At 40.8% G+C, this 25,114-nt stretch overlaps 3 protein-coding genes and 3 long non-coding RNA genes across 8 annotated transcripts in view; 3 read left to right on the top strand and 3 right to left on the bottom strand.

The window, feature by feature from the left end:
* On the top strand, nt 1-18,470 carry LOC119024391. The gene is made up of 5 exons (XR_005076459.1): nt 1-139; nt 2,932-3,035; nt 16,038-16,322; nt 18,050-18,241; nt 18,368-18,470. It is a non-coding gene; the product is annotated as an uncharacterized LOC119024391 (long non-coding RNA).
* Nucleotides 2,199-5,132, bottom strand: kxd1 (KxDL motif containing 1). Of its 2 annotated transcripts, none has more exons than XM_037107166.1 (5): nt 4,545-5,017; nt 4,094-4,215; nt 3,396-3,548; nt 3,263-3,309; nt 2,199-3,177 (listed from the first exon to the last, which is right to left on the bottom strand). In XM_037107166.1, exons 2-5 carry the CDS (start codon nt 4,189-4,191, stop codon nt 2,921-2,923), a joined length of 555 nt encoding a protein of 184 aa, XP_036963061.1. In that variant the 5' UTR covers nt 4,192-4,215; nt 4,545-5,017; the 3' UTR covers nt 2,199-2,920. The 2 variants fall into 2 exon arrangements, with proteins under 2 accessions (XP_036963061.1, XP_036963060.1); XM_037107165.1 differs by having other exon boundaries at nt 2,921-3,177; nt 4,554-5,132.
* sinhcaf (SIN3-HDAC complex associated factor) lies at nt 6,339-14,334 on the bottom strand. 2 transcript variants are annotated; one of them, XM_037107164.1, is made up of 6 exons: nt 12,227-12,684; nt 10,529-10,656; nt 10,339-10,438; nt 10,117-10,240; nt 9,854-10,004; nt 6,339-8,614 (listed from the first exon to the last, which is right to left on the bottom strand). In XM_037107164.1, the coding sequence occupies exons 2-6, from the start codon at nt 10,654-10,656 to the stop codon at nt 8,287-8,289; spliced, it is 831 nt and encodes a 276-aa protein (XP_036963059.1). In that variant the 5' UTR covers nt 12,227-12,684; the 3' UTR covers nt 6,339-8,286. The 2 variants fall into 2 exon arrangements, with proteins under 2 accessions (XP_036963059.1, XP_036963058.1); XM_037107163.1 differs by lacking the exon at nt 12,227-12,684 and adding an exon at nt 13,571-14,334 and having other exon boundaries at nt 8,146-8,614.
* Nucleotides 14,854-25,114, bottom strand: part of LOC119024387 (DENN domain-containing protein 5B-like) — a 20,366-nt gene continuing 10,105 nt past the window's right edge. Inside the window, exons 7-21 of the mRNA XM_037107161.1 lie at nt 24,000-24,150; nt 23,163-23,247; nt 22,966-23,085; nt 22,706-22,858; nt 22,473-22,551; nt 22,304-22,379; nt 21,116-21,244; nt 20,890-21,011; nt 20,461-20,606; nt 20,251-20,369; nt 18,936-19,120; nt 18,685-18,767; nt 18,081-18,207; nt 17,714-17,888; nt 14,854-16,306 (exon numbers count right to left, since the gene is read on the bottom strand). Of these exons, the coding sequence (XP_036963056.1) occupies nt 16,123-16,306; nt 17,714-17,888; nt 18,081-18,207; nt 18,685-18,767; nt 18,936-19,120; nt 20,251-20,369; nt 20,461-20,606; nt 20,890-21,011; nt 21,116-21,244; nt 22,304-22,379; nt 22,473-22,551; nt 22,706-22,858; nt 22,966-23,085; nt 23,163-23,247; nt 24,000-24,150 (1,934 nt within the window). The 3' untranslated portion in view covers nt 14,854-16,122. The remainder of the gene's footprint in view (nt 16,307-17,713; nt 17,889-18,080; nt 18,208-18,684; nt 18,768-18,935; nt 19,121-20,250; nt 20,370-20,460; nt 20,607-20,889; nt 21,012-21,115; nt 21,245-22,303; nt 22,380-22,472; nt 22,552-22,705; nt 22,859-22,965; nt 23,086-23,162; nt 23,248-23,999; nt 24,151-25,114) is intronic.
* Nucleotides 21,101-22,583, top strand: LOC119024392. Its single transcript, XR_005076461.1, has 2 exons — nt 21,101-21,256; nt 22,278-22,583. It is a non-coding gene; the product is annotated as an uncharacterized LOC119024392 (long non-coding RNA).
* Nucleotides 24,072-25,114, top strand: part of LOC119024393 — an 11,412-nt gene continuing 10,369 nt past the window's right edge. Inside the window, exons 1-2 of the long non-coding RNA XR_005076462.1 lie at nt 24,072-24,205; nt 24,935-24,997. This is a non-coding gene — a long non-coding RNA (uncharacterized LOC119024393). The remainder of the gene's footprint in view (nt 24,206-24,934; nt 24,998-25,114) is intronic.

A 25,114-nucleotide genomic window follows, 5' to 3' on the forward strand; every position in this document is an offset into this window, starting at 1 on the left:
GTGTTGTCGAGTAGCTGCCGTCATTTGACCCCTTTGTCTGAAGAACTGCCCCGGTTTGGACTCAGCGCCCCCTGCGGGAGCTAACGTTAGCTAACAGGAACTGTCGGCTCGGTACAAGAAAAACTTGTATACAACCGAGGTGAGATTAGTTTGAGGCTCAATGTTGGACAGACATTCACTCCAGCGGTGTCTTTTACTCAGTTATATCCAGTGTTGGCAGCAGGAGGACGGTTAGCTCGTCTCCCAGAACCTCGGGCTAACTTAACCCTGATTTCATGTAGCACACCTATTTTGATTGCTTATGTTTAATGTAGTTATTTTACAAAAATATTTCTCTGGCTTTTTTTCCCCAGTATCTTCCATGTCATATGACCCAGTAACTCAAAACCAATGCCGAATTGTGTCACTACACAGGTCACATAGGACACACTTCTTTAAAATGAATTTTACTGTGTCTTCTATTTTATATATTAATATTTATTGTGAAAAGTCAGCATTTCTTTCAATAGCTTCCATGTCATGTGACCCAGTGACTCAAACCCAATGCCGAATTGTATTACTGAAACGGACAAATGATACAAACTTAACCCCTTTATTTTTTATTTTAAAAGAAATGCTGAATTTTCATAATAAATATGTATATTAAATTTTTTAAAAAGCAGTAAAATCCATTAAAAAGAGGTTTGTCTTATGTGGTATTTTGTTGATTACGTAACCTCACCCAACTTTCCATCAGTATAAGTGAGTAGATAGTACCTGAATATTAATTTTCTGCTGAATTTACCCTTTAAGGTGATAATGTGTTCATATGGAGCATGTATATTAGGGAGACCCTGAGGCAAAACAAGCTGCCTGCTCCTTGTTAACACAAACAAGAAGAACTGGCTTCTCAACTCAGAAGCCTTTTTGGTGTGATGAGAGCTCACTCTTCAATAATACACAGCAGAAAGAGGAAACTGAGGCATTTCAGCCCTAGGCCTTCCTCAGCGCACCGGTTCCTCTTCTCCTCTGTTTGTTGTTTAGAGTATGCTGGATTATTTATTGACCCCACAGTTGGGTTATGAGATGATGGTCACAAGGAGTCTGAGATCTGAACTAGATCCTGTCATAGAAACCAAACATGTTATCACTCTGTTTGATGGTGTCATCTTGGATTTTTCTTGTCACAGACATCAAGTAAATTTTGAGTCTGTTCCTCCAGCTTTTGAAAAAGGACTTGATGTCTTTTCAACTATTTTGCTTTATGGAACTATATTCCCAAACAAAGTTACAAATAATCATGTAACCATAGAGCCTATTGCCACACATTCATCCTTGGACCTTCAGGTACTAGACTACACATGCAGATATCAGCATAGCCTTTTTTGTATTACAATTAGGGATGTTAATGATTCATCAATTAATAGCCATTAAGAATCTGACCAATTAGAAATGTATGAACTGACAATCGGAGATGGACACAGATATATCAAAAAGTTTCTTGTTACACATTTGTAAATAAATTCAAATAAGTAATATCCTGGTCTGAGAAAATGTATTCTAAATCAAAAGTTAAGCAAGTAAAGTGATTTGTAATTTGTAAAAGAACGAAAAGATATCCTGTACAAACTAAATTATATTTTAGCCATTTAGTAGTCTCTGTATCAGTCCTGTTGTTGAATTTTATTTCATGTTGTTATTAAAGTAACTTTGTGTAATGCTAACAGCAGTCAACACTGTCAACATATTTCATATATTATTAATGATTAATTGATAATTTATTGGTAAGGCAGCTGACTATCAATTGAAGAAGTTCCTTAAAATTTGTGTCCCTAATTTCAACCTTGTATCAACTTTATTGTCCAAATGTCTACATTTTGACAGAGCCTAGAACAGCCTTAACCTTTCTAGTCATTTCAGTGAGGTGTTGTTTAGAATTTGACATCTTTCTCTAAGCATTTTTTATATATATAGAATTTAAGGACCAAAAACATATATTCAGTTTATCAAGGACACACTTTGTCAAAGATATTATAGAATATGAAGTGCAAAAAATATACAATCCACAATCCATCTCTCTCACTCGCTCTCTTTTTTTGATATTGTGTAGCCCTAAAACTAAATAAGTTAAATATTATATTCAATTGATTTTGGACAACAGAGTCAAAACAATTATGTCTCCTTCCTCTTTGCTCAAGGGGATCATTTTTCAAACTCACAAATAAAACTGAGATGTAGAAATATGAAGGAATGACAAAAAAAAGTCTACTTGATGCTTGACTTTCCCTTTTACAGCAGAGCTGCATCTTTAATGGCTAATAAGAGCGGCTGGATCCTCTGCTCACACAACCTGGTTTTCCAGCTCTCATATCAAGGAGCCTTCGCCAATCTAATGCGTCTTTGGATCGCTTGCTGAATCCTTGACAGCTCCAGACGCACAGATCATTGACAATTAACCTTCTCTGTGATGGAGGACGCAAGAAATGAGAGTACTAACATTTGTCTTTCAAGAAACATAAATCATGAGAGACAACATGAGAGATTTCTTTCTTCAGTCATGTGTGCACGTCTTCAAACAAAACAGAAATAAATAGGCTTGTAATCGTACAATGAGTGAGGGCGTTTGCTCAGGTTCACTGTCAGTGTCATACATTTACAGTCCATCTATAGTGAGATACTATACAACTTCAAGTATTAGCTGCATTATTTTGGTGCTGTGCAAGCTTTGTAAATAAAACAGACATGCCAACAAAAACCCAGTGTCCTCATGGACAGTTCATAGCCACATTAAACATCAAGGCTATGATGCTCTTTTCAACAGACAGATTTATGACTGGAAAAGTCTAGAAACACTGTAGAGGCCAACACAGACTCAAATATACAACATGACCCCCTGCTAAAATAGTTTGAAGGTTGAAAATCCATTCACAATCTGCTCGCTCTATTCTGCAGGTACAGAGTCAGGACCCTCGTCTCGTAGGACGGCCGTCTCTAGGACATCTGAGGTGGGCGTGTCGGGTGGCTCTTGGGAGAGATCTTCAGAACATCTGCTTACTGTGGGTGAGACCACATCTGGACTTGTGTCACACGACTCTGTGCTCTGCTCTGAGGTGGCTGTTGTAATAGTTGTGGCAATACTGGGGAGAACTGGGTCAAATTCATCATCGTCATCCTCCAGGATGGGTGACTCATGAATATCTGCCAGAAAAACACATATTTTAGACAGACCGATGTGGGGACGTTGGTTCGGATATAAATGAATATAGAGAAATAGCTCGCTCACTGCTGAAAGCTTCTGGGTACTGCTTAGAAATCTTCCCTTTTAGTGTCCTAGAAAAACAGGAGACCAATAATCAGACACTATTGTGTGTGTGTGTCTCTTTGTGCGTGTTTGCAATGAGGTAGTAAAGACAGACCTGATTCTTCTGAAGACGCTGTCCAGATCTTTCTTCATCTCCACAAGAGTGCGTGTGTGGAGCAGGAAGCGCTCGTTCATCTGCTGCAGTCGCACGTTAGACAGCCCGTTGAAATTGATCAGCATTTCATTGGTTTTCTCAAAGCGGTCAAGCCTGTTTGCACAATAATTCAGTAAAGCAGTAAAACAGTTACAGCCAGTTTTCAAAGAAAAAGGCAGGCATCACTGTCATGTGCAAGTGAATTGAGCTATGCTACATTTTTGCAGTGTAGCGTAACAGTAAAGCCACATAGAACTAAAAATACTAACCACCAGTGTACCCCAAATACCCAGAAGTCACACTGTTTTGAAAAACTGAAAGTTACACATACAAATAGTGTTTGAGTTAAAGTCTTATAGTATCTGGTATTAAATCTACTAAACACTTTAACATGAATGTATACAATCGTTTTCAGCATTTCTTGGCTCTGATGCAGCATGTAATCTGCAAAGTAAATAGAAACTAAAGTCATCAAATTAATATAGTGAAGTAAAGGGTGCAACATTTGTTTTCAAAATGTAGTGGAGGGGAAGAATTATGTGGCAAAAAGAGGAAATACTCAAGTAGAATCCAAGTAACTCAAATTTGACTTAATCACAGTACTTGAGTAAATGTACTCAATTAGATTCCATCCGTGCTAAGCACAGCATGACACTCACATGTGTCTCTGAGCCTGGATGATGGCGTTCACGTCCTCAGAGTTGACCATGCTCAGCATCCTGTTACAGAACACGCCAGATGCTGTGGGCTCCACCATGATGACGATCGGGACGAATAAAGGCTGCAGATAAAAAACTTTATTTATAAATGTACAATAACGTCATATTTCTCAACATTACAATCACTGACACGCACTGAGACCAGGGATGAATCTTAATCATGACACAAACGGACACAGTCAAACATTCAATGACACCACAACCTGTTCAAATCAATAAAGTTAATTAATCTTCTTCAGCGGCTGTCAGCTCCAACTGATAAGTTTATCTGTGATATTTTGATCTCATCATGATAACTGACTTTATTAACAGCACCAGCCTGTTAGCAGGTTGGACGTGGCTACACGGTTAGCATGCGAGCTAATCTGACGAGCGATACAACAACACTCACATGATCTACCTCAGGTCCCAGGTGTGTGTTGGCGGCGACCTCTGACTGCTTGAATAACAGATTTAAAACGACATCTGCAGAATAAATGTTCAGCTGACAGCTGACTATGAAACAAAAACAAAGCACTTCCGTGTTTTTCCACTTCCGGTCATAGGATCACTGCTTCCGGTTGTTTTTTCTTTTCTATTCTTTATTTAAAACTCCGCTTTTCACAAATGCATATTAATAAGAAATCGGATTTAGTTATAATATTGTTTTACAGATGCAAAATTTGATATTACCCCCCAAAAAATGAGGTGTTGTTTCAAAACCATCTAAAATTGCCAATCAGTAAAAATCAAAAACCAATCACTATGAAATAAAAATAAATGCATATAATTATAATGTGACACAAATGATAAAGCATAAAATTCCAAAGTGCATCCAGTGTTATCCAAAATGTAGCCCTCAGCTAGCCTCCCTACTTGAATTATAGTAACATAGGTAACTGCAAATAGCCTAACATTACGTTATTTCAAAAATAGATGGTGAAGAATGATTTGTTTACCTTGAGTTATGAATGTGGAACATCCCGATGAGACATATCAGTTTTAGAATATCATCCGAAACAAAAACAAAAACAAAACAAACAAACAAACAAACAAAAAAGAACACTTCTGTTGATGTAGCATTTTTAAGGCATACTGTGGTTGAAAAATTGTCAATTATCAAACCATGTACATTTGCTAATTTATGATATATTAAGTCATATCAAGTTCCCTGTCTGTCGGGGTATAATATTTTGTGAATTTATACATAATCATTTGTCAACTTTATTCATTCCTTTAAAGCTCATTATGACTGATGAACAATTATAATAATAATATAATACTGCATACTGTGAAACCGTGATATTTTCTGAGATTGTTATATTATCGTGAAAATCTTGTGCCTTTGCAACCCGAGTCTGTGGGACAAAAAGACTTCTTCTTGTCCTTGTCTGTATTCTCCTGGTTGTTATCAGTTTCTTTTATAATAATTAATGATAAAATGTATGCAACATTTACAAATGCCAAGATAGGAGAGGAAACATTTTTAAAAATGCACTGTTGTGTGGGAATTGCTGGTTCTACCACCACAGACTTGTTCCCTCTCAAATGTCAAATGTTCAAAATTTTAATTCCAGACTGAAACCTGTAGGATGTTGTGTAAAGCATCCCAAACACAGGTTTCCCACTTTTTAGTTCAGACTTACCAACATTTTTCAAGCTGGCAGATGTTTGGTATGAAAATAAGAGCTACCCTACAAGTTTATAAGCAACCCATATGTCTTTGTTTTAATCCCAAGCAAAATGATTATTATGGTGTTATTGTACTAAATAATTTGAATAAATAAAGTAGGCCAGGTAGACTAAAGGTGAATTAAACTTATGTACTGTAAAAACAAGGAAAGACTCTGATCAGATGGGCTGACATCACATTAACAGTATGTTGTCTCTGAAATGTAAATCCACATTTACCTTTCCTTTAGAGTATATTCCTTAACATTATATGTTACTGCCATGAAAATCTATTAATGAACTGAAGTACTTCAAACAAGACTTTATCAAGAACCAGTAAATAGTTATCAAATAAATGTTGCTGAAAGTAGCAGAAATTGAAATTGAAATTGTTTTGTACATTTTTTCAATTATTGGTTATCTGTCTCCTTGATTACTAATAATTTATAGCACTATCAACCCTAAAACAACCCATACAGGTTGATCCTTAAGTTTTAATCCAGCCACCGACTTTATACCAATAAATCCACGCAAGTAAAACTCACAAAATTACTTTTATTAAGGGACATGTAAAAAAAGTACATGATGTATAAAAAATACAAAACTGCTTTGTCTAACTTGTAAGCTAAGTAAATGCATAGCAACAATACATGCAAGTCTAGAGTTAGGTTTCCTACTGTTCTGTAACACTTTCAAGCTACAGGCTAAAAAGGGGAAAAAAGCACAGTTTGGTTGCAATCTACCATTCATTTCAGTCTACATGATACAGTTTCAAAGTGATGGTACAGAATAAGTTAGGCTGCACGCAACTCAACAGATGAGTAAATAAATACTTAACATTTCACAAATATTGACACCCAGTAATTCAACGCAATGTCCTGTGTGAGAATTACATTCGATTTCTGATGTACAAAACCGTACTACCTATAAGCTAAGGATGAAAAGAATTCATAGTATTACACTTCTAAGCGGGGATGCAGTGATACAAATAAATATGAAATAAATAAATAATGGAACCCATATAAGAGCCGTGTGGCTCGCCCAGCCCCTTATGTACATAACACACCCTCTGCTCCCAACTACAACGTCACATGTATGAAATTTCATATTAGTGTTCTTTTTAGAATACCATAAACATATATACAAATGACCTCGGACAAGCACAAGTGTCCATAGAAAACCTGCATTGATTTGACATTGGGTGAATTTCAATGTGCTTTGGCTTTAATTTGATAAATAAAGTAATATTAGGCTATATATCACAACACATTTGTGGTATATAAGAGGCAATGGCATAGAATTTCAGCTTGTATAAAGTCTTTTACCGTATACTGACCCAGGCATGACGGAAATCACTGATATTGATATTGCTGATATTGAATGACTATAGACCGATTGTGTATTTTTGTTGTTGTATTGTGTGGAAATTGTTATTCGAAGACACTTCTGTTTTTCCTTTTTCTTTACTTTTTTTTACATATAAAAATAAGTTAAAACTTCAGAGAAATGGATCCAAAAAAATAAAAGTAAGATTTACAGTTTATATAAGGCCATGCAATTTTTTAGTAGACTCATGCATCAGATCTTTAGGTCTTTTGGATGAGTGGGCTTTGCCATTCATGCAAAAATGCACTATGTGTTGCTGAGGCCACAATAAATATAGCTTCTGTCCCTTTTTGTTCCTTAATACCAATCCAGAATTAACACTAGCACTGTCTGTAACACATAATTAAGGCTGGTGTATTTGCTGTTGAAGCAGTGAATAGGCCTTATTTAAATGGGACCCACGTACGTATTTGCACACGGAGACACTAATCCAGTCTACAAACACAAACTCTTTGATAGGAGTGGATGTCAATGTGAAAAGACACAAACACAAGGGGATACTGTACAGGTCTGTGCTCTGTCAATGTGTCTTTCATTCCAAAACGAGATATCCACCATCTCAATGGAAAAAAAGCGATATCTACTCTCAACAAAGAAAAGCAAAAACTAATCTCATTATATTAGTCATCTTAACATATATGCTCATAAAATATCCACATTGAGAATGAGTTGAATCGGTGGAAATGTTGAGTGAATGGATTTCAAGTAGCACCTTTTTTTTTTTCCTGCAAGTAAGTGGATCTATTGCGTTTTGGAATAAAAATCTGTTTTAAATGTACCAGCAAACTAGAGCTCCAGCATTTCATCTAAAGTTGATCAAACACACCACGGATGACGGTCCATCGCTCAGGATGGTAAGAATATTAAATACAAAATAAAAAAAGACAAAAGGTGGAAACACAACAGTCCATAAGTTACCATTGAAAAAAATAATAATCAAACCTCCGACAGTATTATGGAGAAGACCAAAGGATTTACAGCTGCTTTATGATTGAAGGCAATCTGAGGCCACTTCCTTCTTTAAGTGCTTCACAAAAAAAACAGCACCCCAATATTTCATTAGAGATGTGTGCGGGGTCACGGGGGCGGGGGTGACTTCACCACCCTTCATCCACCACCACCCCGCTCCTGGTTGGAGGTGTTGTCATGGTAACACATAGCTGAGCAGGCTCGGCGTTTGCCTCACACATCGGCGTCTCCTTCACTTCCTCTTCCGTCTGGATTTTCTGCCCACTGACATCCACGCCCACCGGGCCCTCCTCTACCTCCACCTCCTCCTCTTCATCCTCCTCATCCTCCTCTTCTTCCTCTTCCTCTTGTTGCTGCTGCCGTTGCTTTTTGCGGCAGCATGGTTTGAACAAATGAGGGTCGATGAGCACCTCCCCGAAGCGCCCCTTGTAGATGATTCCACAGCACACCTTTTGCCTGAGCAAAACAAGATAACATTGTTTTTAATCAAATGTGTGAAGCAACAGCAAAAGAAGTAAAGGCCTCTACCCGTGTTTGACATGCTTTAGACCAGTTGTTCTCAAAGTGACCCCCTGGGGTCCTTGAGAGGGTTCCAGGGGGTCATTCTATCACTACAATTTCATCCATGAGTAATAAAATGACAATGTATGAGTATTTTGGTAATATGTCGTATGCGCTTCCTGTAATAAAACATCTAAAAGCAAAGTTCTTGTCAAAAGGGGATCACTGGTCCAATTTGTGTCCATTTCAGGCTCCTTAACATTAAAAAGTTTGAGAACAACTGCCAGGGAGGAGTTTTTCTCTTTTTATTTATCTAAATCTCACAAATACAAAAGAGGACATGGTGTTTGCTGTGATTGGTCAAGCTAATTTCAAGTTTCTACACATTTATTACACAAAAAAACATTTGTGTTCTGGAAACAGCAATGTGTGTTTTTTTTTTCAAAGACTGTAAAATGTTTATGAAGTTTCTCAGCTTTTCAGTGGTATCACACGTTTTGTTTGGGCCTTCAGGGGATCCGTAGTGAACATAATGACATCACATATTGCAGCACTGACACCTCCAGAAAACCTATGTGGCTTCTTCCTCCGGCCACCTGGCAACGGTTTCAGCCTTATTCTTCATATTCACTATATTTCTCTGAAATACATTTTGCTTCAATGTCCTCTGTTATGATTTCATAACCATATGTACTCTCCTGACACATCTATATTGACAGTAAATGAAAAACAGGATTTTCACTGAAAAAAACCTGTGTTGATATGTTAATACATGGATGTAACTTCCTGAGTCTAAGTTCACTGTAAAAGAAAACACAAACACAAACATTTTGACTGCTGTTTTTAAAAGCTCTGATATATTAATTTGTTCTCATTGTTCTCACAGAGCAAATTAAGACTCTAAATAGGACAGACTGAAAGTAGTTGTAAGAGACCATAAAGATATATATTAACACATATATTTCAACAACAACTAGTGAAATTAACAATTTTTCAACTATTGGCTTTAAGAAACTGTGGTCTTGCCCAAACATTTCAGGGTTGTGAAAATGTACTTTTACTGTGGAGCTTTTGATGTATAACTGTAGGCTCATACATACCAAATGTCAAAAACAAGCATCAATGCGTACAGTAGTATTTAATCCTGAATAATGAGTCGCTGGATCAAAGGGATGTTAATGCTGTGGGACTTACCTCTTCCAGTATGTTAGGTCCAGAAATGAGAAAACAGGGGAACGACTGGATCCCGGGCTGAGCTCTGTGTCTGAGCCGTCATCTGACAGGTTGCTGTAGCTGGGAGACTGAGCCGGAGAGGCACTGGAGGTGGTGCTGTGGGCGTCCGAATCTGGTGGGCAGAACAAAGCAAACACTGAAGGCATACGATTCAGGATGATGTGACATAAATCTAGTCTTTTGGAACAAATGGCGGTGTGAAGGTGTCAAAACACAGAACTCACTGTTTCTCTTCAGCTCCTTCTTCAGCCTGCTGATCTGGCTGGGCCGAGCTTTCTTGGAGATGGACTTGATCTTTTTGGGCCTGGAGGTTATCTTCAGGCTGGGGCCTCCTCTGGCATCAACGACCTTGATGGAGCAGGAGGAGGGAATGATTACTGAGTGAATATCTGATCACCACAGAGTGATGGTTCGATCATAACTTCAGCTCTGCGCTCCAGACTCACATGGTTCCAGTTCTTCTTGGTTCCCACGGGTAGCTTTTTCCATCGTTTCACCAGGAGCACACAGGCATTACAGATCTCCCCTGATCGCGTTTCACTCAGTCTGCAAGACAATTTGTGATGAAATGACTGGGAGAAGAAAATATGTCTCCCTCCACACACACCCCCCCACGTGTTCAGCATGGACTCTTACCCAAAACAGCTCCTGAAGTCTTTCTCATACCGCTTGCTGTCCGTGAAACGAGAGCTGGAAGACTTTGCTCTGCAGATGCAGCAGCCATCCAAACTCCTGTACATCTTTGGCTTATGAAAGCCAAACATCTGCATGCAGAAAAAAAGAAACGATTTATGCATTAACATCTCAGACTCTCATCAGTGTGCGCGTGTTGACTGCAGTACCTCCCTGCAGCCTCACACGCGTGGCTCATGGCAGAGCTCATTTATATATATACACCGTTTAATATTAATGTGAAAAACCACAACCTGGTGTTTTGTCACGATCGGAGTGCACTAAAAAAAACAAACATCCAGGCAAAGAGATTTTGTTGGAGCATCTCTCCGCTTTGACCCACATGAGGGAAGTAGGTCAACAGTCAGACAGCGTGTCAGACAGATCATGTCAGCACGCTGCGCTCACAGGATGCACGCTTCATTTTGGAAAACTCAAAATACAAGCACGCACGTAGCGCCATCCTCCAGGCTGCAGGGGATATCTGTCATGCTTTTAAAACAAACTACAAAATATCAGGACGTGTTTCCAGATTAATGTGAAAAAATATATATAAATATGTGTTCGGGGGGTTGGAAATCACTCGACATGCAATAAGCGCCCCGATTATGCATGGGAATTATGATTTATGTTGCTAGGCAAATTATAATCTCCACAGCACATGTAGACCTGAACTGCGGCAAAACTGCGAGCCGCGCCCCCCAGACTGGGTTTTTTTCTTGCCATCAGTCCTCAGGGTCTTCTGACAGTGCGGTGCCACAGAGAGCAGACACACAGCAGGAACAACGACAGACCTCCCACTCTGCTGCTTAAATCAGACACAGCTTAAGGATGGGCAATGTGGGAGGAGAAGTGAGAACAGGAAAACTCCTGCCTCGTGGTAACTGAAGATTTCATAAGTGGGGGAAATTATATAAATGACAAAAGATTGGATGAGAACGGAAAATTACGTTTACTTAATTTCAGCAGTAAGAAATCACACATTTTAAGTGCAAAAATATTTAATATGTGTATGTGTACTTTACTGCTGCAGAAATATATATAAACATATATGCTCAGGTTACAAATGAAGGCACTTTTATAGCTATAATTCAGTTTAACTGGAAAAAAGTTATCTTTATTCTGCAAGAGAGCTCTGACTAAAGCAGCAGTGGCAATAATAATTAAAACAAACCCAATATTATATGATCAGAAAAGTATTAGAGGATAAAATAAAGAACAAAAGAATCAAAACAAAACCAATATTATATGGTCAGGAAAGTATTTAAATGCTAAAAGAAAGATATTTATGCAATGCATTTTAATGTATATATGAAGAAAATAACAACAATCAAAACAAACCCGATATTATTTGATCAGAAAAGTCTTTAAATGCTCAAATAAAGAAATATATACCATCAATTAGAATGTGTATATGAAAAGAAAAAGAAAGAATCAAAACAAAACCAATACTATATGGTCAGAAAAGTATTTAAATGATAAAATAAAGACACTTAAACCATGAATTTCAATGTATATAAGAAGAATATGACTAATCAAAACAAAACTGATATCTCCTTATCAGAAAGGTATTAAAATCGTAATAAAAAGCAAATCTATAACCAAATCTATTATCTATTACATGTACTTTTATAGGCATTAACATAAAACAACCCATAGTACCAGTAAGGTGCATATTTCCTGGAGTATCTTACGATGCTGACCACATTTTCACCCCCCGAGTGCCTCATCTGTAAACTGCAGACGATCTCTGCAGCAGAATACAGTACGTGACGCAACGCAACATGGCAACACACTTCAAAGGCGGAGGCAGTGTGGCGAAGGGGGTGTGATGCGATTTTCCGCAAAAACTGTAATATTTAAAAAGTAAACCGCAAAATTCCCCCCGAAAGCCGCCGAGGCGACTCAGAGCAACACCTCCACTTTCTAAAATAAGAGGAGACACCGAGAAATCCACTTGCTTTTATCGAGAGAAAAGTGCAAGTCGCCAATTTCACCGCCCACTCCGGCGAGGAAGCATGGCATGCCACACGACCTGCTTCATGCGCACCCATTTTATGATGACCGTCCTTCTTCTGCTCGACGATGCCCGACTTTCCCCCTCCGAACATCAACTTTACATAGTGAGATTAACTCACACGAACACATTTCAACAGGGGAAGGAAACGTTGCTGTTTTTTTTTTTTTTTTTAAATTAATATTTGAATGGAGGGCCGCTCTCAGATAATCCTGTAATTTGATCTTTACTCTTTTGTTATTCCACAGTCGCGTCACTGCAACAGTCCCCCTCCAACTACATGTGCAGCAAGTTCAAAGTGGCTCTTTTGTGCTGTGTATTTTTTTGTGTTTTTTTTTTTTCACCAAACTACATTTTCAAACCCGGGCCGAGCTGCATTAGACAATCCGACATAGTTTGTGTTTGCTGAAGCTGTTTTGATGACAGCAGCGGCCGCGTGCTGAGACGCATCTGTGGTCCGGGGTGGGCGTGAGAGATCCAACTTGGCTTATTTAGCAGGCGTAAACGTGTAGTAGACTGCAGACCGCTCCACAGACACGATGTGGCCATTAACGCTGATTAAAAGAGGAGGTTTGTGGCCGGAGCACCGGTAATAATAACGCGACTTTAGTCAAATAAGAGCGATAATAGGAGTGATTTCCTCCAAGCACACCGATGCACCGCAACAAACAATAATAACAACAGCCGTCTTCTCGCCCCATCATGCTTTCGATCTTCACGTTTTATCTCCTTCCTCCCACTTTGCGCGTCTACTTTAGTTGTTTATAAGGTGACCTACACATCAAGTTGACCACCGGGTCGGTTCTGCAGCAACTGCAGCAGCAGGCCCGCTTAAAAAAAGAGCGATTGTTCCGAGGACAACTCGAAGCTTGTTTTGGACCACACATCTGAAACGCACCGCTAACACTTTAAAAAAGAGAGAGAGAAAAAAAAACCCTCAAAGCACCAAAGACCCGACAAAACACGTGAAAACCGGCGGCGGTCGTTACCTTGTTGCAAATCGCGTGGATCCGGATCACAGTGGTAGTCCTTATAACGCGTCGTAACGATGTGAGTATTATGAAAATCAACCCGCATCAGTAACCCGCTCCCTTGTTGATGTCTGCGCCTGTGGACGGGACTGGAGAGTTGTGGACACGAGTGCGCATGCGTCGTATCCACACCTCCATTTCAGAGTAGGGCAGAAGGCTTTTTTCTTTTTCTTCAATCAAAGCATTTACATAAACGACGTGTGACGTGTCCGTGCGTCTGCATTCTACTGGCCTTATAAGGATGGGAACATTGCGCGGGAACAGGGGGCTCGGCCCCGGTTGCTATGGCACATTGGAGAGTGTAAGCAAGGGGGCGGGGCCTGTCGTTTTACTACAGAGCGCCAGATGGCCCGTCTGGAGGCCTGACGGTTTTTAGGGGGCTCGGCGGCGTCTCGCAGGGAGATGCGCTTTGTTGATTTCAGTTGCGTGACAAGTGACCAGATTAGTGGTAAATAAAAGGTGGATGAAACATGGCCTCCATCCAGTGGACAGTTCAGGACGGACAGTGTGTCCCCCCCCCCCACCTCCCAACAGACAGGCGGCAAAGAACCAATCATGTTGCAGCCACATGAAACTGCATGCACCACATATACTGGGATGTATAGACTGCTGCTGTGGCTGTTACGTAATGTAGTTTAGAGAGGATTAATGCAAAGAAAAGAATATGGTCCACGTTGTCACATGGGTATATAAAATTAAATAAAATACTCTCTTTTAGCCCTTGTAAGTACAACACATGCACCATAATTTAATTATATATAATATTTTTTCTTAATTATTATTTTTTTAAATGCCCCTGGTGATAAAAAATCAGCATCTCAAGCTTCACAAAAGTATGTTTCCTATCAGCTATTAAATTTAATTGACTCAAACAGCACAAATGCTCTTTTTGCAGAGTCTGTTTTTCAGACAGTTTTCACACCATCCTCAGAGATCTAATGATCTTATGTCGGCGTGCACAGCCAAACACAGCATATACAGAAGTTTGCTGAGTTTTATCACTTGGCAAAGTACCAGTCAAATTCTTGGCAAACATCACATGCAATTAGTCTAATGTGAGGAGTGTTTAATGAACCTGAAACCATCTTGTAACCCCTTTAATTAACAGGTTGTGGTAATGTGAAGAAATGGCCAATAAATCACAATAAACAGTAAAATAAACATATTGACATGTAGATTCTCCTTTCAGACACCACAGATTTCAGTAAACAGCACAAAAAAATAATACCAAGACATGTCAGTTATGTCAATATTAACTTTAATCTTTGACAACACATTTCATAAATAACAGTTCATTATTGCTTTCTCTAATCTGTATTTAAATGATAATAGAGGCTTGGTCATTGTAGGTTACATAGTGCTTGCAGGACAGTGCAGGAGACGGCGTCTTCATAATTCTTCACCTGTTAAATTAAACGCGACATCAACGTAATACCTAGCGTTTTATAAGAACCTGTGCTCGCTCCATCGTCTGAAGACAACCGAACAGTTTAGAAACAAACAGCATGACTATTATCCACATAATCAATAAAGTGTGTCCATATCGGAATCTACTGTTTTTACACAGACACAAACAAGATGCTTTTTATACAGAAAAATATGCCACTAATTCATTACACCATAATAACAAATGGGCACAATTCTATTAAAGATTTAATGAAGCAAAAATATTTACAATGAGAGAGCGAGAGAAGGGGGAAAACGAGGCTTTCTGACAAAGTGACAATGACGATTCGAACTGACACAATGAGGACACCAGTTTGGCTTCCGCATTTCACCAACTGAGAATTCAGGAGCACAACTCTGCAGCGGGTGACCCCAAATTGAAATAAACAAGGAGAAACAGGCAGGATGTTTACACAGTATAACAAGAGCATAATAATAGAACATTTTTTTAACATATTATAGAGTGGGGAACATTATCTTTCTTTGAGTATATTTACTAAGATATCCAATGAATAAAGTCAAGAAAAAAGTTTATAGAATAAGGCCTGAGTCCTGATATTTCAGATCACAATACACTAAGACGGAAAAAAAACAAACAAACAAACAGATTTTGGCCATGCATGTGCTCAGTTTAAAATTTGAGTGCAAGCAGTACAGCAGTTGAAGGAGAGTTACAGTCGTCCGAGGGTTCAGGTACAGTGATGGACGTGAGCTGTGAATAGCATCTACTGCGGAGGTGAGATTATGAATGACTCTCTATTTCTCCTCGGGGGGGAAACAGAACTTCACAGTGTAAACAAGCATAGGAAAGATTGGACTGTTGTATATACGACATTTACATCTGTGAACAAGGCATTATGTTCGGATCTCGAGTTGCCAGTGACTTCATCTAGTCCTCTGTCCTGTTTTTGTTTTTTTGTTTTTTTTTATGATAAAGTCACATTGCTCAAGTGTCTGAATGTACTTCCTTCTCCTGCAGATGGAAAGATGGAATATTTGAGCCGATCAGCGTTCCTGCAGTAGATGGCAGAGCCGGTGCCGAGCTCTGTGCTCCTCTGCTGGGGTCAGAGGTCAACTCCTTTCACCAGTGCAGTCTCCAGGGTGATGGTAAACTCGTTGAGTGTGTGCAGGATGCGGGAGAGGGAGTGTACAGCAGCACGGTCTCGCAGCAGAGCTCCTTCTTCGTAGGTCCGTGCTGTCAGGGGGAAGTCTGCCAGCAGGGGGAGCCACTGAGAGAGAAGCCGGTCCCTGCAAAGAGGAACAGGTCAGTGAGGGTCCCTGAGGTGCATGATGAAGGTTAGTGTTGAACTGATGATGTGAGACAGAAGTGGTGCCAGTAACAGCTTCCAATTACAAGATGCGTTCAATGACTGAAATGTTCAGTGAATTCGATATTGTTGAACTGGCAAGTTACAGACACTGGACACAATACAGCCCCAATTTACTGGTAACCTGTTCTCACTGTTTTAAAGCTGTGTGCTTTAACTGACAGAAGAGAGAAATAGAAGAGGACAGTAAGAGACCCTTCTTATTGACTACACCTGATCACATTTGTCAGTGTACACCACCACAGAGACCCCACCTCTGTCTGATCATAATAACTGTTTAAAATAATTATTGTGAACATGGGAGGGAGGATCATAATGTAAGACTAGTGTGATGTCACAGTCAATAACAGAGACCAAAAATTAACTGACATTCAGATTCCTTTTGAGATTGAGAATTAATCTGGATTTCAAAAATGTAGCTTCAGTTTATTTGTGGTAGAAAAACCTCTTTTTGTTTTTGTTGATTTGTCATGAAAGTCTTTGATTGTGATAAAGAAATGTGACAGCCACTACACCGATGGTAAATAGACTTGCTTCTGTAAAGTGCTTTTCTGGGGTGCAGCCCACTCAAAGTGCTTCCAAACACTTGCCACATTCATACACTGACAGCAGAGGCTGTCATGCAAGGTGCTTATCAGGAATGAAACAGCACTTCCTGACAAACGTGCCCGACATTATGTCTGCACTCTTACACTGATGGAAAACCATCAGGAGCGATTTGGGGTTCAGCCCAAGGAGCTGGAGCAGAGCATTGAACCACAGATCAGTAAACAACCCGCTCAGAAAGCCACTACTGATCAGGGCAAGTAAAATATTGGTATTATAAATTTATTTAAACTTATATCTTGTACATATATTCATTTAATAAAGAAGCAGGAAATAAAATGTTCAGTGTGACTGTTTTAACCTGTAACAATCACACAGAGACATGAATGATTTCTCTGTGTCTCATGTGGAACCATTAGAAGGCAAAGTTCAACACTTTCCCTCCCTGAGCTGTTGGTACTATAAGTGGTTCAGTTTCCTTCCTCAGGAAGGAAACTATGTCATCTTTGTCCAACACAATATAATATGACCAGGATGCTTTGAAATCACACATTCCAGTGGGGTCAATATTTTTAAACAGTCATAAATCTAAGTCAAATTATAAACCTATTGTTTATGTAATAACTGTTACATCTTTGTAAGGAGGTGCGATTTAAGTCTCCAGGCTTTCCTCATGCACTAAGATGCTGTTGGGGAGTTTATCCTTTTCTCCTTTGGATGAATCTTTAAGAATCCTTAGCTTGCGTTATAAAAGTGACATTTAAAAATGATGTCTGCTCACCTGATTCCCAGGCAGACAAACAGCTGGAACTTTCCCTCTTTTCCAATGTTTCGTGGCGAGGCGTTGATGGCGTTGACGTATCGGCACAGTGAGTCGCAGGGGGGACCCTTTGTCAGCGTTGATCCATGCAGGTCACCCATCTGATCTGCTGTTTCCATGGAAACCACTGCCTTCTCTGTGAGAAGGAGACGGTCATACTGTCAGCCCATCACTTATTAATATATGGACAACAAGGGAGAGTACAGTTGTAGAAGACAAACACTGGAGTGGAAAACAGATCAATCATGCTTTGTTGCGTGCAATTTGATATGTGAGATTCATATCCTCCGCCACCAGATGGAGACAGGAAACAGACATCAGCACTTACCCACAAAGTCCCAAACAAACACGTTCCTCTGGAAAAGACGGTTCGACTTGAGCCCGTGCAGGAGGAACTTCTCCAGGGAGAGTACCAGACCTCCTTCACCGCATAACAAGACTGTCAAGTTTCCCCTCTGAGGAGAGAGAAAGGGGAACAGGGTTATTGAGGTAAGACTTCAGTAAATCCTCACATACGAATGATTTAACGCACTTAAATTTTCCCAAATCCTCCCCAGCAGCGAACATGTTGTTAACCTTTCCAATCTAACAGGCTCTCCTTTCATTTAATCATAGGAAGTAAACAGGGGAGAGGAAATGCTTGTACATTGAAGTCTGTGCACTACAGATGATGTTGCAATGATTTGGAGGCCCATCACAGATAAACTAAAGAGATCCATCAAGTCTCCTCAGTGTTTTAACCTGCTGTAGAGCCAAGAGAGGCTATTTGGATACATGAGACAAATGAGCCCCGGGCGAGAGAAGCCAGGGTAATGTACCATGCAGGAGACAAAAATGCATTAGTCGTTTTCACCATTTTAGCTCAGTGAGCCAACAGGTTAAGTGAATGTAGGAGCTAAATCGGTGTGGCACGCTCACTGTTGGTCACATACCTCTTGTTCGGGTTTGTGGAAGTGTTTAACAAGGTTATTTGCTGCCTCCCTCATGTCCTCTTGTACTTCAACAGACAGCATTCCTGACAAGATAAATCAAGAAGAGTTAAAAATAGAAACACGAGGAGGGGAAGTGTGGAAGGGGGATGAACAGAAAGGTGATACAGGGAGCAGAATCTGTTGTTGAAGTGAGCATGGAAACAAGTAGGTCAGCCATTGTGCTCAAGAATGTGGGCTTTGTCAGTACGTACTGCTTCGGCTGCCAAGCGATCCCAGCACTGTCCGAACACTCTGGGAAGGGGAGGCCAGCTCCGGAGGCGTCCCTGTCCACCTTCCAGCATCCTCCTCTCCACCAGGTGACACCAGCTGACCAATGAGGACTCTTTCCAAGCTGCCGTCACCCACGCCTTTCCCCAGCCATCGGCCACATGGGAACCTGGGGGGGACAACAGACAATGTTTTTATTACATTCCCCTTAAAGACAAGTGATTTGTTATACAAGGGCCATCTGTTCTAATCAGCTGGTGTAGTGCGGTGTGTGAGTTTATTTTTCTAAATAACTTCAAGGAGAATGAGTGGTTTGGCTTGTTCTAGCCCATTAAACACAAACCACAGTTTAGATAACTGATTTTCAAGGCGCGGCATAAATCTTAAGATTGTTTTGCTCTCTGCGAGGCCGCAGCTGCTTTCAGTTCATGACAACACAGTGAAATCTGCACCAGACAGCTAATCCATCTCTTCCTTTCTATGTCTGCATTACGTTGCTATCATGAGATAAAGCAGCTTTCTAATGAGGTAGCTCAGACAAGTTAACACTTGGCAGTCAGGATTCGTTTAAATCATATCTTTATCAAACACGGAGCTGTTGTCCAAAACACATTCCTGTACAATTAGCTACCGTGCTGTGAGGTCACAGCCGAGTTTATTTATTTACCAAATTCTGGGAAAATCTGCCAAATAAAATGAGAAATTTACTAAGAGTTGAGTCTTGCATAGCCACTGTACTGTGTCAGTGCTGGAGACGGGTCTTGCTGCACAAATTATATTCTGTCTGGCTTGTTTGTATTTCTTTAAACCAACCAAACTTGTCTTGGTAGGTGCAAAGCCAAAGATGCAGCATTAAAATAGCCACATCTCAGCAAATATAAAGGCAATAGCTGTTAGCAGTCCAGTTAGAATTTGGGTAACTTGCCAATTTCAGCATGTAGGTTGCGCTCGGAGGGGGCTGTCATTATTGTTGGTTCATGTAGCGACAGGGATTTTGAAAACCGTAACACAAGATAGCAGGAGGAGGAGAGGAATACTCTCTGAAATAGGCACCCAGTGGGAGGCCTGAACCGGCCATCAACACCCAGTGAGTCAGACTACAAGGAGCTGGTACATCGAGCAGCTGGAGTCAATGAGACAACCATCACACCATTACAGAAGAAGATGGAATAAAAAGAGCGCAATGTTGACACCTATTTGAATGTAGCTGTTTCCATTTACCTTTTTCCAAATGTGCATAAAAATACATTGATGGAAGCACATTTATCGATGACACCGAGGTGAGAGTGAGAGTCTTACTTGTAGGTGTGTCCAGTGATCTCATTATACACCATCACACAGTCTATCAGACACTTGGCCAGCAGGCCAGAGTTCTCCTGTCCCAGCTGCAGAGTGCTCAGCCTGCCCAGGTTCTTGCACTGAAATGAAACGCAAAAGTTAAAAGTTCAGCTCTGCACGTGTCCCCATCAGCCGCGATGTCGACCTTACTGCTGAGGAGTGCGTACGAACCTGGAAGTAGATCTCTTGTGTGTTTTTCGATAGCTGTCTCACTCCTGAATCACCCAGTTCTCCTGACACACACACCCACGGGTTAACTGTCGCCATCGCGATGCTCAGCTTCTTCATGGGTATTATGACGACGCGGTACGGAATACCTGGAGGGACACAGGAGACCAAGAACAAAGTTTTATTCACTTCACTTAAACTCTTGTCACAATACTCTCAGCAAAAAGGATTTTCACAGCATCGGGGCAATTTTACAGTCTATTGATTGAGGACTGTGTGAATCCCTGGGATACTGGGTATACGAGGCAGGTGGGTGGAGATGAGCGGCTGTAAAACACAAACTCCACCCCGAGAAAACCTTCAGTGTCCTTGAAAGCCATAAAACCCGCCAGTAAATTCTCCCATTTTCTTGTCAGAGTTGACCGTACTTACTGATGGAGGTGAACACGCGTGTGAAGCAGAGGTAGTCCACAGTGTTGAGAGAGAGCAGGTGGAACAGAAACTGCTCCCTTTCTTCTTCACAGAGCAGGAATGCGTGAGGTTTGTACAGCTGCCTGTCAGGGGACCAGACAAACACCAGCAACAGTCAGACCACAGAGATCCTGGGATGTACTGTGAGAAAAGATTAGAACCTGTGAATCTCTGAATGAACACTGACCTGAGCAGCTCCTGGTTTGTGAGCAGCTCTTTCAGGTGCTGGGACAGCATCTTCTTCTCCAGAGCCAGGTGGATCCAGGCCCGGGCCTGACCCACCTCAGACAGACCCTCGCTCATGGTCTGGATGAACCTGAAGGAGCAGGTAGAGAACAAACGCTGATGTTTTACTGTGCAAAGTCTTTCATTTTTAACTGATAGAAAAATTAAAGCCAGTAACCAAAAATTACAGAACAGAACAAAACACTGGGGATATAACAGAATTACAGTATTTTAAAGATAAAGGGACAATTCACCCTGAAATAAAAAAAACATTTTTTTGCTGCTGATCCTCCAGTTAGACTGTTTTGGTATGAGCCTGCTGAGCTTTGCAGATATCGACCATACAGATGTCTCCCTTCTATCAGATATAATGGATCTAGATGGCGCTGGGCTTGTGTTGTTTAAAACGCTAAGGATCTATTTAGAGAACTGAACAGTGATGTAACATTACAGAAATCATGACTCTGGATACTCAAGATAATCCACCGACCTTGTTGTGATCAGTTTCATGTGAACAATTTTCTTCCCATATCAACTCACAGAAGGAAGCGTGCATCTACTCATGGACAACAGGCGAGCTAACCGTGCCTCCTCCAGTAACATGCACAGTAGATAAGCAAGTTTGAAGACTATGTTCATGACGCAACCGGCCGTCTATGTGGACATGGGGTTAAAAAGCAGAAATATCTTCGGGCTTAATGTTTACATCTCGTGCTGTCACAAGCTCGAGCCTCTCGTCCATAAATAGATGCACTTTCCTTCCCTCCACCATGAAACTGCTCACAACAAGGAACTAGGTCATGATTTCTGAGAAGCGACATCGCTGCTGAGTTTTTAAACGTATGTTATTGATGCTTTGTGCACCACAAGCTGAGAGCCTTCTAGTTTTATTATATTCAAGGGAGGCCAGACATCTCCAAAACTCAACATCTCACACCAAAACAATCTAGATGAATTAACTGTGCTCCAAGAAGTATATGAAAAAAAATGTATTGTTTTGTTTTGGGGTGAACTGTCCCTTTAAGATTCAGTTTCTATCTAAATCTCAGCCAAAATGTTGTTTTTTAGAGCAGAAGGAAATGGAGCAGATTTATTTTTCTTTCTAATCTGCTTTTTTTTTTTAGATACACATCACGTTTGCTCTAATTACCTCATGTCTTGTATCAACGACCCTCTCAGGACCAGAGCGCCTTCATCAAACGTCCTCTGCTCCAAACCGCCACACCCTGAACAGACAGCAATCAGACGCCAATGATCATTCAACTCTCAGCCTCATTATTTGCACAAAGAGAACAAAACAGCCCGGGCTGTGCTCTGACCTGGAGACTCAGCTGGTGCCTCTGTCTTCCCATGTGCTGCCTGGTAGTGAAGCAGATGGGACCAAAGAGCGGACTTCCCCTGTTCAGAATAAACACACTCGTCAATATTCAGCCCGTTCGCCTCCGTTCATGTGCATGATATGAATCTGTTTACATGAGGAAACACAGTTCCAGATGTTTTCTTTTTGTAGGTCATCTGATAACATGTCAGGTTACGCGTCTGTGTGTCTGACCTGTTTCAGCTGCAGCCCGTGGCCCCAGGTTCTCTCCAGCAGGTCACACAGACCGAGGATGAGTGTGTTTTCCTGCAGGCCCGTGATGTTTGCTTCTCCCTGACCCAGTTCCACGCTCTCCTTCCCCATCCTCTCCATCAGCATCCGTTTGGTCTAAAAAGATATTTATTTTTTTTAAAGCCAGAGGACATTTTGTGGCCTGAGCATCGAACAACAGTTTAATAAAAACAGCCTCGACTAACGCGCAGACAGAGTCTCACCTTCAGACGACACTCGCTCAGCAGCCCGTCCACAAACTCTCTGTGAGCCTGAGAGACGGCCTGCGGCGACGAGTCGAGCAGCTTAGACTGGCGGAGGTTCTTCCTCGAAAATGCGTGCTTCTGTAAGATAAGCAAACAAATCAGACACAGGCTTCCAGAGGTCTGTGTGTCTTCACTGTGTTTGTGTGTGAACATACTTGTCTCTGCTCATTGTCCAGCCCCTCTGTTAACGCCGATCTCTTTGGGTCGCTCCTGCGTGACGCTGTAACACGACTGGACCACCTGTTCAACCAGACAGCACAGAAAAAATAAATACACAATTGAAAAAAGAAGTGTGAGTGACATTGTCTATTTAATGTGTGTTTCTGGGTAGATAACACAGTTTAGGATGAGCTATACTAAAGCAGGACGTCCCTCAGACCCCAATCAGATGAGCTCAGGAACACAATCATCAATACAACCTGTAAAATGTGTTTATTATAAAGTGAATGTTAAGTTGAACTACTGCTAACACAACTGACTACAAACAAAACTCATCATATCATCACAATGTTACATTTTGGAAACTTCTGTCTTGAAGTAAACATGTGTAGCACTGTGATACCAGACACAATTCACCGTATTACAAGACATGGTAGCATAAATATGATACTGAAGCCGTTATTCAAAGGTAAAAATGTTGCATCATTTTGCTTTTAGCTTACTATTATTTTTAGCTAAACATTTTAAAAGTACTTACGACTAATTACCTTTTTTAACTGTCCATCCATTACTTTAAGCGAATTATACCATCCGTATACCACTTTTGGTCAGATTCTGATAATACACTTAAAAAATATCAGCATAAAATCCATTTGTACTCCTACAGGACTTGAATGTTTATTTTCCTGATACAGTATGTGGATATGTTGGTTTAATAAATACTGTATTTTCTTTGTCCTTGTCCCCCCCGGACAGCTGCAGAGGTACTTGTTGGTTGTGTCTCACTGTTGTAATCTATTGTCACTGAGTAACAGCAGAAGACAAAGGCTCACTTGTTGGTGTTTTGTCCCTGTGCGAGCACGTCGGCCTGCAGCTTGGGGAAGTAGCCCTGCTGATGACGACCCTGGCCGATCCTCATGTCCAGCAGGTGGGGGTGTATGGCCGTGTGGTCGGCCTTCAGCAGCCTGCGCTCAATGTTCTGAGCTGCGGAGACAAACACAGCAGGGGTTAAGATCCAACATGGATGAAATGAGTCAAGGTGAGTCATCAAAGTGACAAAAAAAAAAAGACAATTCAAGAGAGGGTTTGTGTCACCTCTCACACGAACATCTTGTGTTCGAGCTGGTCGAGTGTTACTAAGTTTACTCTGCTGCAAACAACACAGGAAGACCAGAGCACACAGTGTACCGCAGCACAGAGTGGTATCATGTAAGACTGAGAGGGAAGCAGTGCATTTGACACAAAGCTCTGTCCTCAGCTCAACCATATATCACTCATCCTCACCATATCCTGTAGTTCACCCCTCTCTAATTCCCTAACTCCACCCGTCTCCCTCCCCTCATGTCAGATTATATCCCACCCCTTTTGTTTTTTAATTAATGATTTGATTTTTAATCTAGATTGCGGAAACGTCTCCGTCAGTTGAGACGGTAAATGTAGTCTCGTTATTATGCAGAGTTTAATTAATCTTCCGTACTCGTTATGAAAAGAGAGAGAACTAACTCTGGATGCAGAAAAAGCCACGCAACATAATCAACATACTGTACAGTATAAACCCGAACAGAAGGACAGATGGTGACAGATTTGCAGATTTCCCCCCTCGAAAAAAAAAAAAAAAAAAATCTGGCATCCAATTCAATCACATCGCATTCTGCTCAATCTACCAACGAGAGCTGCAGCTAAATACTCTAAAAACTGGAAAGAATGTGGTGAATCATCCCCGAGGTGCTCTGAGGTTTGTCGACGGTGGTTTTTGCTTGTTTTACAGGATGGAGGACTGAAACCTCGAGTGGGAGCGAGACACGTGTCGTCGATCGATGCAAATCAATAGGTGGCAATTTGACCCCATGACACACTCTGACTGACAGCCCACACACTTGCATGATAAAATATAAATGCTTCAGAAATTACAGAAATAAACATGTTCATGGAAATAAAATTCTTAAAA

Source organism: Acanthopagrus latus, chromosome 8 (assembly GCF_904848185.1).
Source record: "Acanthopagrus latus isolate v.2019 chromosome 8, fAcaLat1.1, whole genome shotgun sequence".
NCBI lineage: Eukaryota > Metazoa > Chordata > Actinopteri > Spariformes > Sparidae > Acanthopagrus > Acanthopagrus latus.